The sequence below is a fragment of the Dama dama genome, chromosome 14, assembly GCF_033118175.1.
Source record: "Dama dama isolate Ldn47 chromosome 14, ASM3311817v1, whole genome shotgun sequence".
In the NCBI taxonomy this organism is placed as follows: domain Eukaryota; kingdom Metazoa; phylum Chordata; class Mammalia; order Artiodactyla; family Cervidae; genus Dama; species Dama dama.
The window spans coordinates 61,348,029-61,361,278 of NC_083694.1; the positions used below are offsets into that span (position 1 = coordinate 61,348,029).

At 41.5% G+C, this 13,250-nt stretch overlaps 1 protein-coding gene across 1 annotated transcript in view; it reads right to left on the reverse strand.

Annotated features, from left to right (window-relative positions):
• Positions 1–50: 50 nt before the first annotated feature.
• The window catches only part of COLGALT2 (collagen beta(1-O)galactosyltransferase 2), a 115,142-nt gene continuing 101,942 nt past the window's right edge, over positions 51–13,250 (reverse strand). The window contains exons 9-12 of the mRNA XM_061161270.1: positions 10,397–10,529; positions 10,064–10,191; positions 4,644–4,850; positions 51–2,969 (exon numbers count right to left, since the gene is read on the reverse strand). Coding sequence (XP_061017253.1) covers positions 2,693–2,969; positions 4,644–4,850; positions 10,064–10,191; positions 10,397–10,529 — 745 coding nt within the window. The 3' untranslated portion in view covers positions 51–2,692. The remainder of the gene's footprint in view (positions 2,970–4,643; positions 4,851–10,063; positions 10,192–10,396; positions 10,530–13,250) is intronic.

The following is a 13,250-nucleotide window of genomic DNA, read 5'->3' on the forward strand; positions in this document are numbered from 1 at the left end:
GCTGTTGACCAGCGCTGGAGGAACCAATGAACAATCACAGGGTTGCACATTATTCTTTAATTTCACAACAAGCTCTAGAAGGCAAGTCATTTACCACTTCCCCACCCTGAAACAACAGAGCATCAGACAGTAGAGGAGGCTGGGATGCCCTCTTGCTTCCCAGAGTCCCTGCAGCAGACCCCGGTGAACAAAGCAAGGCCCAGCAGTGTGTCCTCTGCAGATGGCAGACGCTCAGTCCACGCTCAGCAGCACCAGCACTGCTGAAGTCAAGGTTGTCCATCCAGAAGATTCCACCTTGCATCTCAAGATCCAGAGAGGGTTTAACTTCCAGAGGCAGACAGCAGGTGCCATGGCTGGAGGCAAAGTCCTCTGACACTGCCACGGTCAAATGTCTTGACTTAAGGCTAGACGGGAGGGAGGGGAAGAGTAATGAGGTCAAGGAATCCCTGGACTGCTGAACTGGTGATTTTTTTTTTTTTTTTTTAAAGAAATGCTGGATCTGCAGTTCACAATGTTCACAAAAGAACATTGCTTGGGATTCTAGACCTGAGTGAAGAGAAACAAAGGCTGGGCTGACAAAGCCAGAACTTTATTCACAGTAGAACAGTCCTAAAGCTAAAATTCTAGAATTTATGAACAACGTCTTTTAAGAATAAGAATTCATAAACCCACCAGACCAGCTGACAGGGAAAAAGAAAAAAACACCAATGTTCTCTATTAAACAAAACCACACAAAAATTAATTCAATCTGCCTTCATTTCCACTCCTAATACCTCAGCCACCTCCCACCCACCTTTACCAAAAAAAAACAAACATAAAATTCATGCACACTTGCACGCACTCAAATATTCAAGCGAAATACAAAATACCCAAGGAAACCTTAGGAATCACCTAAGGGTTTTTCACTAGCTCTTCAGATGCTCTGTTTCTCTAGACAAAGAATCAAGTTCTGACTGCCACGTCTAAGCAATAAAAATCAGAGTCGGCTGAGATCCCCCTCCTCCGTCTCCTGGCTCACTGGTCAGTGAAGAAGAACCAACCATATGTGAAGAGGGAAGGCCAAGGCTGGCGTTCTGTCGGGGGAAGCTGCCTGGTTGTCCTGCAGCTGGGGGGCCTTCATGGGGAGCAGTCAGCAGTACCCTCATGGGTACACTCAGCAAGGTCGCCCTGGGGCTCTGTTTCCAAGCATGAAGCTCAGAGTCCAACACCCAGGACATGGGGAGAGGAGCCGGTGTGGACAGGATGCTTGGGGCGGGGATCTCTGGAGACTGAGTTTCACTGCTTGTGGGCTTGAGAACAGAAACCTAAAGCAAACCATCATGAGATATCACAGACGGCAGCACTGGAAGAGATGATGTAGGCCAACTCTGCATTTTACATAAAATCCACTTACGGAGAAAGCAGAGAGATGGTCTGCCCAGGATCGTGACTCTAAGAGCTTCCCTGGGTGTTGGCCTACGTCAATTGATCAGTCCATTGTTTCTAGCCAAGGTCTCTCACCTGAAGTGGAGAATCATTTGTTTCCAGAAGGTTAGATTCTCCCATTCAACAGGCCTGGGAAATGCAGAAAAACCAGGTTCTAGAACCAACAAGTCTACACTGACCACTTCCCAGGAGTGATGAAAGCCTGATGCAACTGTTTCTCTGCATTATCCTGCAGACTCTCCCCCATCCCCCAACATTTTGTAAAAATAAATAATTCAAAATAGAATGAAAATCCCAGGCAAGGACAGTTGCTGGCCTGAATATGTGCTCTGTTTCTTAACAGACTCATGAAACTCATGCCTGCAATTCACTCCCAGGCTCAGGGTGGATGGGAGAGTCTGACCTGCTGGGGCAGCACATGAACCCCTGGGACAGCAATTACAGACCAGTGCTGGCCTCTTATATATTAAATTTATCTTCATAAATAGAGCATCCCAACTCAAGTGACCATAATAAAGAAGGCCAAAGCTTGAGTGTTTTCTTCAAATAGCTACACATACCCTCAAATATCTATGAAACTATATTCAATATATCCACATGGCAAACTGGACAGCTCTCTCTGAGAGCTTCAGCTGTCATGATAGTCAAAGGCCAAGTCTCAGACAGACCCAAATACCCATTCTCTGTTGGATAACGGAGACTAAGATGCAAAGCTCACTTTGCAATAAGGCTCATGACATATGTCTTTAAAGAAAAAGCCCGATTAATTTGATTTTTAAATTATTTGATTTTTGCCCTCCAACCCCCCACCACCAAACTTGGAACCTACTCAAATTTTCAAGGTCACATCTATGACATAAAACGGGCCCACCAGACCAGTAGATATGGTCCAGTTGGGTAGGCTACCGGGCCTACCCATTTATTGATGTGATAGCGTTGGTGCTCACCTTTCCCCTTGAGTGAGCATCTCTGAGCTATGCCATTCAACGTTAATGTGGGAACCAGTATCACATGGGTAATGAACTGAAGGACAAGGTGTCTAGGTTGAAGTTCATCCTAATGGTGGCCAGAAAGCCTATCTTCTAGCCATCCTAGGATATTTGGGTTTAGTTTCCCTATTTTCTTCCCCTGTCAAAAAATATATCAATTTTCATTAATCACATTAGACCACTTTGGTTAGGTCACCGTAACCATTAAAAGAAACTGGAGCAAACAGATGATTGGTCCGTTAGGAAAACCCAAGTGTAGTAGCCCCTCCATGGAGCCTTCATAGCTCATCTCTTGAAGGTGCAGTGTCCAGGGAGGCTGGTGGTGGCAGGGCCTCTGTGTTCTTTGCATTGCGGTGGATGCGACTTTGCTTCCGGGACTTCCAGGCATGTGTCCTGTCCCAGTCAGTGGCCACCGTCTCATTGTCCCAGATGGTCGAGGTCTCCGTGTCACTCAGATACCCCGGCTGGCCTGTGTAGTGCGTTGGGTAGATGAGCAAGGGTTCTGCAGAGAAGGCTTTCAAGTCCCTGGATTCGTAATGCTCCATGTACTCAGCACTGAAAACAAGAAGTGGACAAGTGGGTGAGGGGGCAGAACACTTACAGAACAGGGGAAAAGGGTCTTGCTTGTTACCTCCTAAATTCTCATGGATTTGATTATTTTTTAAATTGCATCCTTTATGGAAAACTTTAGCCTACAATCACAACAGAATTTTTTTTTAAGGCTTTCAGATGATGTAAACAAATACACAAAGAAAAAGGTCAGGGTATTTCTGTTCAATTTGGATGGTGGTTTAGTCACTAAGTCATGTCTGACTCTTGCAACCCCATGGACTGTAGCCCGCCAGGCACCTCTGTCCATGGGATTTCCCAGACAAGAATGCTGGAGTGGGTTGCCATTTCCTTCTCCAGGGGATCTTCCCGACCCAGGAATCGAACCCAGGTCTCCTGCATTGTAGGCAGATTCTTTACTGACTAAGCTACAGGGAAGATTCAAATCTAGATAGAGTAGCTTAAAAATGAATTTCAGGTCTTGTTCTAAAAATTAAGGTTTAAGTTCTGTTGGACCATAATAATAAATAAAGTGATCACTTTGTAGAAAATGCTTTGATCCTGGGTTAGTGAATGAGACGGCTGGGGGCTGGAGTGAAGGTGTGAGTGATGTGGTGTAAGCTTGGAGGCACACCAGCTTGGCTTTGCAGTCCAGCAACCTGTGAGTGTAAACGAAGGGACAAGCAGCCCTCTCCAGGGCTCCTCTGCTGATTGCATGAGCTGACAGCTGCTCGGCAGCTAAGTTTCAGTTTCCTTTCTGTTAAGAGGATGATGGTTGACCTCTGTGTTTCTATCAGGTAGCAGAGATAAAAATTGGTCTCTGACATGTTGTCCTTTTTTACTGAGGACAGGAGACAAAATGGGCAAGATGCAGGACAAGAACACTGAACTGCTACAAAGAAGACCATCTAGGGAGGAGACCACTCAGCAATGAGAGAAGGAGCCAAGGTTAGAACCTGGTCTCCTGCTCCATTAACGAATTTAGGAAGCATCGATCAAGCAGTTAGCATGGGTAGAATTTGGCCTAGACTCTAAGGACACAGAGATAAAAGATGGTTCCTGTCTCAGAGGCTCACAGGTTCCTGGGGAGACTGACACATAAACCCATCATTTACCATCTTCTTGATACAAGCACTAGGTCTAACGGAACTACAGTCACTGATCATCACACTGTCTTCTTCTGTGGACGCCCAGCTCAGAGGCCATCTCCACTCTTCCCGAGCCTCTAACACATCTCTGTGGTTGTAGGTATCACAATATATCACAATGACTGTTCGTGAGTCTGGGTTCCTGACTAGCTTGTGAGTCACTGCCTGGCCAAGAGTATACACAGTGGACTAAAACAAACTGAAACATTTGAGGTGCTTAGGAAGATGACCTTCACCTTGAGGTGTATGGGTTTATGGAAGTAAGAAAATCAAAGATAAGAGGACCAAGCATATTATGTGCAGTTAAGCTACTCACTGGGTATTAAAGAGGACTCCTGTGCAAGACTCACCATTTCTGCCTTATATCCCCTGTTTGTAAAAGGGGGTAATCACTCGAGTTGGCCTCTCTTGTCATGATTATGGAAAAATCATTTAGGAAAGGAGTCCCCTTTTAAAAATACCAAGTATTACCCCAAACCAAGCAGCATAATTCATGAATGAATTATGCTTAAGGGGTAGGCAGGCAACTCACACAGGATGCTTGTTGTACATGATTGGCAGAAACTCATCCACTGGTAGCATCTTCCCAAAAGGATCTGCTCCAACCAGCTTCTGTGCTCCTTCCAGAGAGATGACGTAGCCGAGTGTCCAGTAGGAATAGTCAGCTTCAACCAGATTTACCACATTGGGCACAGCTTTCTCTGGTTCTTTTACTTGCATCCTCTTCCTACCAATATAACTAAAAGGAAACGGGTGGAGGAGAAAATTCCAATTTGAGTATTAGACGTCCATAAGAATGGAGCACAGCTTTGCAGACACTTTTGAAAGCTTGCACCAACTGTGTCTTATTTCAATGTATCACACGACAGGGCATAGCACATCAATCATGGTTGTCACCATCTTCCATCAATCAGGCCATCTCTGTGGTTCCACTTATCAATAGCCCAACTATCCTTGCCTAGCAGGCTGTTAAGGCCTGAAAGTTTTGAAATGTAGAGACTAAAAGATCTTTCAGAAGTTAGAGATGAGATGGTGGAGTAGAAGGACTCGAGCTCACTTCCTCTCACAAAAACACCAATATCACAACTAACTGCTGAATGACAATCGACGAAAAAGACCAGAACCTACCAACAAAGATATTCTACACCCGAATACAAAGAAGTCACAATGAGATGGAAGGAGGGGCACATTCGTGATAGCATCAAATCCTCTACCCACCAGGTGGATGATTCACAAAGGGGAAAAATAATTATTTCTCGTAAGTCCTCCCACAGGGGTAAGAGTTCTGAACCTCATGTCAGGCTCCACAGTCTGGGGGTCTGCCATCAAGAGGAGGAGTCCTCAGAGCCCTCAGCTTTCAAGGCCAGGGGCCTTGATTGCAGGAGCTCTGCAGGAATGGGGGAAAAAGAAACTCCACTCCTGGAGGGTGCACACAAAGTCTCGTTCACAGCAGGACCTGGGCAAAAGCACTGGCTTCAGAGGAGTGTGAGACAAAGCCACCTGATGGTCTTGGAGTGTCTCCTGGGGAGGTGGGGGAGTGGCTATGACTTAGTGTGGGGACAAGGACACTGGTGACAGAGATACCAAGGAATACTCACTAGTGTGAGCAAATGAATATAAACACTATTAAAATAATATTTAAAGGAATAAAAACATGATCATCTCAATATATTCAGAAAAAAGACTTTGACAAAATTCAACACCCATTTTCAAGGGAAAAAAAAAAAAAAACTCTCCAGAAAGCAGGCATAGAGGAAACCTACCTCAACATAATAAAGGCCAAATATGACAAATCCATAGCTAGCATCTTTCTCAAAGATGAAAAGCTGAGAACATTTCCTCTAAGATCAGGAACAAGACAAGGATGTTCACTCCCACCACTTTTATTCAACATAGTTTCAGAAGTCCTCCATAGTGATCAGAGAAGAAAAAGAAATAAAGGGAATCCAAACTAGAAAAGAAGTTAAACTGTCACTGTTGCAAATGGTATGATACTATACATGAGAAATCCTAAAGACGCTACCAAAAACTACTAGAACTCGATGAATTTGGTAAAGTTGTAGGATATGAAATTTTTCAAGTTTTTTTACTTAAAAAACTAAAATAGAACTGCCACATGATCTAGCAATCTCATTCCTGGGCATATAACCAGAGAAAACCATAATTTGAAGAGATACATGCACCCAGTGTTCATAGCAGCACTATTTATAATAGCCAGGACATGGAAGCAACCTAAATTTCCATCAACAGAAGAATGGATAAAGAAGATGTGGTACATATACACAATGGAACATTATTCAGCCATAAAAAAGAATGAGATAATACTATTTGTAGAACCGTGGATAAACTTAAAGATTATCATACTAAGTGAATTAAGTCAGACAGAAAGAGACAAATATCATATGATATCACTTACACACAGAACCTGAAAAAATGATGCACACAAACTTATTTACAAAATATAAGTCACAGACTTAGATAACAAACTTATGGTTACCAAAAGGATAAGGTGGGGGGAGGGATAAATTAGGAGGTTGGGATTAACACATACACACTATTATGTATACAATAGATAATCAACAAGGACCTATTATACAGCACAGGGAACTACACTCAAGATATTTTGTAATAACCTATATGGGAAAAGAATCTCAAATATAAATGAATCACTTTGCTATATACCCAAAACTAACACAACATTGCACATCAACTATACTCCAATATAAAAAAAAAAATCTCTTAAAAATTTCATGACAAAAAGCAGATTTTTTTCAGATCATTTCCCAAAGGTAGTATAGGATTTTCAGCTGTGTTTATAGAAATTGGAAGGGGACAACAAAGACCAGATGTGAGAATCCCAAGTTTGCTTTCAAGTCCCTAGAGTTTTAGCCTGTTGACTTGATATTTTCTGCACAGCTCTCCAAATGCTGGTGGTAAACACAAGAAAGAAAATGCTTTGGAAAAGATACAGTCCACAGTGAAAGACCTAGGAACCCAAGAGTAGCTCAAGAGTGTTTCCTCTGGGGAAGAATGAATGTCAACACTTGTGCAGTTTGCTTTCCCTCACCCATCTCTGCCCATGCTTCTCCGGGGTTCTGTCCTCCATGAACTACTTCTGCAACACAGAATATACCCTCAACCATTCTCCCCATCCCTAGTCTACCCATGGATCTGTGATCCATTGCTTTTGTCTAGAGCCTAGTTGTTTCTGCTTGCCTGGACCAAGTTGAGGAGATCTGGCTTTCTGCCTGTCAGAGAAAGCTGAATTCCTCTATTTTGCTCTAAAAACCATCTCTTTCAATATTTAAGCTATTCTCCTTGTTGAAACATCCTAGGATATATAGAATAAGTCTATGTTCACCTTCAGTTCTTCTGGAGATAAATATAGCCAACTCTCAACCACAGCCTCTTAAAAACAAATAGCCTGAATTTTTTTCATGTAGCAAGAGAAAATCCTACTGAACACCTGAATTGTGAACAGAGTGACTGAGGAATTAAGCCTATACTCAACTTGCTATACTAAATTTAAACTGTAATTTTAAAATTGAAGATGTGTAAAATATTTTTTCTCTTATTCAAAATGTATTATTTTGGTAGGGCTACAGTTTACTTCAACAGTTGAAAATTTAGCATATGGACTGAGGTATGTTGTATGCATTAAATACATATTGGATTTTGAAGACTGAATGAAAAAAGAATATAGACTAATTCATTAATAGTTTTAAAATACTGATTATATGTTAAAATAATATTTGGATATGTTAGATTAAATAAAATGTATTATTAAAATTAATTTCACCTATTTTTATCTTTTAATATAATTACTAGAAAATTTTAAATGATGTGGCTTCTCAGATGGTGCAGTGGTAAAGAATTCACCTGCCAATTCAGGAGGCACAAGAGATACAGACTTGATCCCCAGGTTGGGAAGATCTTCTGGAGGAGGAAATGGCAACCCACTCCAGTATTCTTGCCTGGAAAATCCCATGGATAGAGGAGCCTGGTGGGCTACAGTCCCTGGGGTAGCAAAGAATCAGATATGACTGAGCACACACAAAAAATTTTAAATGATACGTCTCACATATTTCTATTGGACATGCTGCCCTAGATGTTTTCAATGGCTTGCTCTATTTTTCCCCACTTACTGTTTCCTTTTTTTCTGGAGAAATTTATTTTTTTTATTATTATTTTTTTTTCTGGAGAAATTTAATATTGCTGTCACAGACAGCCTATATGCTTTCATATTTTGAGTTTAAATACATTTGCTTTATTCATTTTATAAAGTGAGATGTGAAAAATTGGAAACAGCTATAATTCTTTGTAATTAGATAATAGATTTCAATGGAACACTTGCACTTGATCAGCCATGGAAATTTAGAAAACATCTACCCTGCTCCGTCCACTGTATCCTTATCAGAACAATAACTCTCCTTTCTTGGATCCATTGGTATTCTTTCCTGAGAAATGCATCAACCAAACTACAAGTGAACAAGGACATATGTCAATTCTAAGCCTTAGACTCCCCAAATCCACTCCTCTGAATCCAAGGCTTAAGTGAAAGTTGCCTTTGTACATGTCACATAAGCATGAAATAGCTTTCAAGCTCCATGCCTGTGGGGCCTTAACCACAGGCTGCAGGGCCACAGACTCAGAAAGCCTGAGGTCCAAGAACTCCTAGAGGATTCTAGAGACAACGATCAGAAGAGACAATGCAGAATCTCATCACATGACTGGTACCCGACAGGGAGCCAGTCCCTTTATTACATAGTCCTGGGTCTAATTCCCACGGTTTCTTGAGTCATTACTAGGTTTCCTCTGAGCTCTGAATGGTACATTTTCTAATAAGCAAGTATTCCACCCAAGTGCATAGTTAAGTTTCCCCCCGAGGATGGGAGGAACGGGGACAGCTTGTGGGCTGCAGCTGCTGAAGGAACAGCCTCTGATCTGATGAAATTGCCTTTGACACACAGCTGGCAAGTGAATATGATGCTTGGGAACTTTCTGCATCATTAGAGAGAAGTAAAAAGTGTCATCTCATTGTAAAAACAAAATGAGAGAGGGAGAGAGAGAGAGCACTCAGTTCCCAGAGAGAGAGAGAGAACGAGAGCGAGCGCGCTCAGTTCCCAGAGGTAGCAGGCAACGAGCATTAACTAAAGGTCAGCTCAGAGCCAGGACTCCCTTGGTGAGTCTGGTTTTCCTAAGATAAGGAAAACCTAAGAGTCAGGTTTCCCTCTGACCCTCCAAACCTAGCTGTCAGTTTTCTCCCTGTTTGTACAGATCCCCTCCCCAACAGGTGCTCTCCCACTGCCCTTCCAACCCCCGCCCCCCACACACACACCGTCAGAGACTGCAGAGGAAACCCATCCTCCAGGGAGCTGATGCTCAAGTGTGACACAAGTGTGACCCGTGTGCCTGGCATGGGTCCTCCGTGTACACACTCTATGCACCACGCTGCTTCATGGGTGGGTTTCTGCTGTGTTTTCAGGTAAATGCTCATTCTGAAAACCCAAGATCTGCAGGCAGAATCCAAGTCTCAAAGAATTTACCATACTTTCTCACCCCAAAGAGTATATAGATGCAAAAGTGAAAGTGTTAGTCACTCATTCATGTCTGACTCTTTGAGACTCTACCAGATTCCTCTGTCCATGGGGATTCTCCAGGCAAGAATACTGGAGTGGGTAGCCATTCCCTTCCCCAAGTGATCTTCCCGATCCAGGGATCAAACCCAGATCTCCTGCATTGCAGGTGGGTTCTTTACCATCTGAGCCACCAGGGAAGCCCCCAAACCAGTGGGTATCCCCTACCTACTTCTTGTTTCTGGGAACATATATGGAAAGAAAGCCAGGTAAGTGGAAGCTTGAGCCCCACCTCCTATGAGCTGGGGCTCTCAGTGCTGAAAGGACGGAAAGAGTTCTCAGTGCTCTTAGAAAAGCTTGTTGTCTTGTCACTCACATCAGTTCCCAGTCCAGCTGAACTCGATCAATGTCATCCATCAGCTTCATCAGCTTCTTTTTAAACTGATGTTCAAAACGCACGTCGTCCTCAATAACAAGAGTCTTCTCCAGCTCCCGGTCAATTACCTGTAAAGGTCACGGGGAAGATACCCTATGAAAAGTTGGTACTTATTTATCTAATCAAAATAGGTATTAGAAAGTCAAAAGTATGGTAGCACAACACATAATAGCTCGTAACTGGAATCTGGGCAAAGGTTCATCAACAGTAAAATGGTCCCACTCGCCTCCCTTCTCATAACAGAACTGCACATCTGAGTGAACCATTATTCACCTCTTTCCAGACAGAGTGATGGCTAAGGAAGCAGCCAATTTCACCCCTGGTTAGAGGCCTGGAGGAGTAGGGGTCCCGATATCCAGGCAGCATCTCAATATTCAGGGCCTTCAGCTGGCTTGTGTTGAGTGCCCTGTAAGATAGAACATGGCCCTAAATTAACACACTGAGAGGTCCCCACCGCAGAAGCCAGGAGGGAGAGGTCTGTGTATTCTCCGGGGCCTTAGGAGCTCCTCAAGGGTAGTGTGTTGTAGCACTGTGAGCTTTGTGAAGACAAGATGAGGTCTTATATTTCTGTATCCCTCACAACACCCAACGTAGTTCTAAGTATCATCAGTTTCTTGGCACCTTTGAAACAGTATTTTCCTAATGAAGGAGACTGGCTAATAGAAACATGAAATACTATTAAACATTGAAAGGAATGAGGACAGGAAAGAATCATAAGAGGAATCGTACACGTGTAACATCTTTCCTTTGGAGCTAAAAATTAAAAAGCAGACTCATGTCAGCAAGAGAAGTGACTCACTACAAACGAAGTATTCTCAGTAAGATTAATTTAGCTGATTCTCATCTGAAACCTTGGAGGCCAGAAGGTTGACATATTCAAAGTGCCGACTCAGAGAGACTGTCAACCAAGAATGCTGTATCCAGTCAAACTAGACCTCAAAAATGGAAAAACCAGGGTGTCCCAGATAAACAAAAACAGCGTTCCTAGTAGATCTGCTCTACGAGAGATGCGAAAGGGAATCCCTCAGGCTAACATGAAAGGAAACCAGAGAATAACTCAGATCCACATAAAGAAATGAGAGCACGGGTAAATGCGAGTGCAGGTGTTTGCATGCGTGCTAAGTCACATCAGTTGTGTTCGGCTCCTCGTGACCCGATGGACTGCAGCCTGCCAGGCTCTTCTGTCCAAGAGATTCTCCAGGCAAGAATACTGGAGTGGGTTGCCATGCCCTCCTCCAGGGGATCTTCCCAACCCAGGGACTGAACCCGTGTCTCTTATGTCTCTTGCATTATCAGGCAGGTTCTTTACCACTAGCACCACCTGGGATAGGTAAACATAAACAGTGTAAGTATTCTTTTGTTCATAAGTTTTTCCCTTATCTGATTTAAATTATAGCTGCATAAAGCAATAAAAGCAAATAATGTATAAAAAGCATATAAAGAAATAATTAGTGTGACAACAGAACAAAGGAAGGGGAAGGAATAAAGCTCAATAGGGGTTAAGTTTTTCCATAGTACTGAAGTTGGTATTTTTTTATTGAGATATAATTGACATATAACATTAGTTTCATGTGTACAATATAAGGATTCAATATTTTGTACTTTAACATCTTAATGCCTTTGTTTATATTTCTGTATATTTTTAGTTATTAGTGATTGCCCTACAGATTATAATTAACAATTTATAGACATCAAGTTCATATTAATAGTAGGGTCCTAGAAGAAAACAAGAGGATAAAACTCCTTGACACTGCTTTGGTGATGATTTTTTTAATTTGACACTGAAATTAAAGGCAACATCAGCAAAACACACATTCTTCAACTTTATGTGCAGCATTCTCTAAGAAAGACCATATATAGACCATAAATAAAGCCTCAGTACATTTTAAATGGTTGAATTCATACAAAGTATGTTCTACAACCACAATGAAATTAAAAATTGATAGGAAACTTGGAAAATTCACAAATATGTGAAATTAAACAATATACTCCTTGATGGCCAATGAGTCAAAGAAACCACAGAGGAAATGAGAAAATATTTTGAGAAAAATGAAAATGAAAATAGCATACCAAACCTTACAAGATGCACCTAATGCAGTACTTAGAGGGCTTGTTACAGATACAAATGTCTATATGTTTAAAAAAAAAGAATCTTAAATAATCTGCTTTTCCATTTTAAGAAATTGGAAAAAGAGCAAACTAAATGCAAAGCAAGCATAAAGAAGGAAATAAATGAAACAGAGAATAGAAGAAAAGACAAAAGCAAGACCAAAAGTTGGTTCTTTGGAAAAGAACAAAATTGATAACCCTCTTAGCCAAATAAAAAAGAATAGACTCAAATTATTTAAAATTAAGAATGAAAGAGGGAGAAATCCCTACTGGTCTTGTGGAAATAAAGAGGATTACAAGAAAATACTATGAACAATTATACATTAACAAATTAGATAACCTAGATAAAATGGGCACATTGCTCAAAAGAAACAAACCAACTCAAGAAATAGAAATTCTGAATACCTATAACAGTTAAAGAGGCTGAAATTGTAAATATTAAAAAAAAAAAGTTCCAAAACATGGTCCAGGACAAGATAGCTTCTGTAAAGAATTCAAAATTCTGCCAGACATTTAAAGAATTAACACAAATCTTTCAAACCCTTACCAAAAATTGAAGAGGATGTGCTTCCCAACTTATTCTATAAAGTATCAACCTGATACACAACCAGAAAAACATCACAAGATGACAAGAGACCAATATCCCTTAAGATAAATAGAAAAATCCCCAAGAAAATACTAGTAAACAGAATCCAGCATCACAGAAGAGGGATTATACATCATGACCAAATGGGATTTATCCCAGGATTCTAAGATTCATTTAACACGTGGGGATAAAAAGTGACACATCATTATTAACAGACAAAAATTCCATGGTCATCTAAATAGACATAAAACTTGGCAAAAATCCAACTGTATATGGACTATTTATATTCCCCCAAGTTCACATGTTGATAAGGAGGTGGAGCCGTAGATCCTAAGGGTAGAACTTTTGTAAATAAGATTAGTGCCCTTATAAGAAAGCAAAAGCTTGCTCTCTCCCCTCTGCTTGCTCTCTGCCATAGGAGAGTACAGCAAG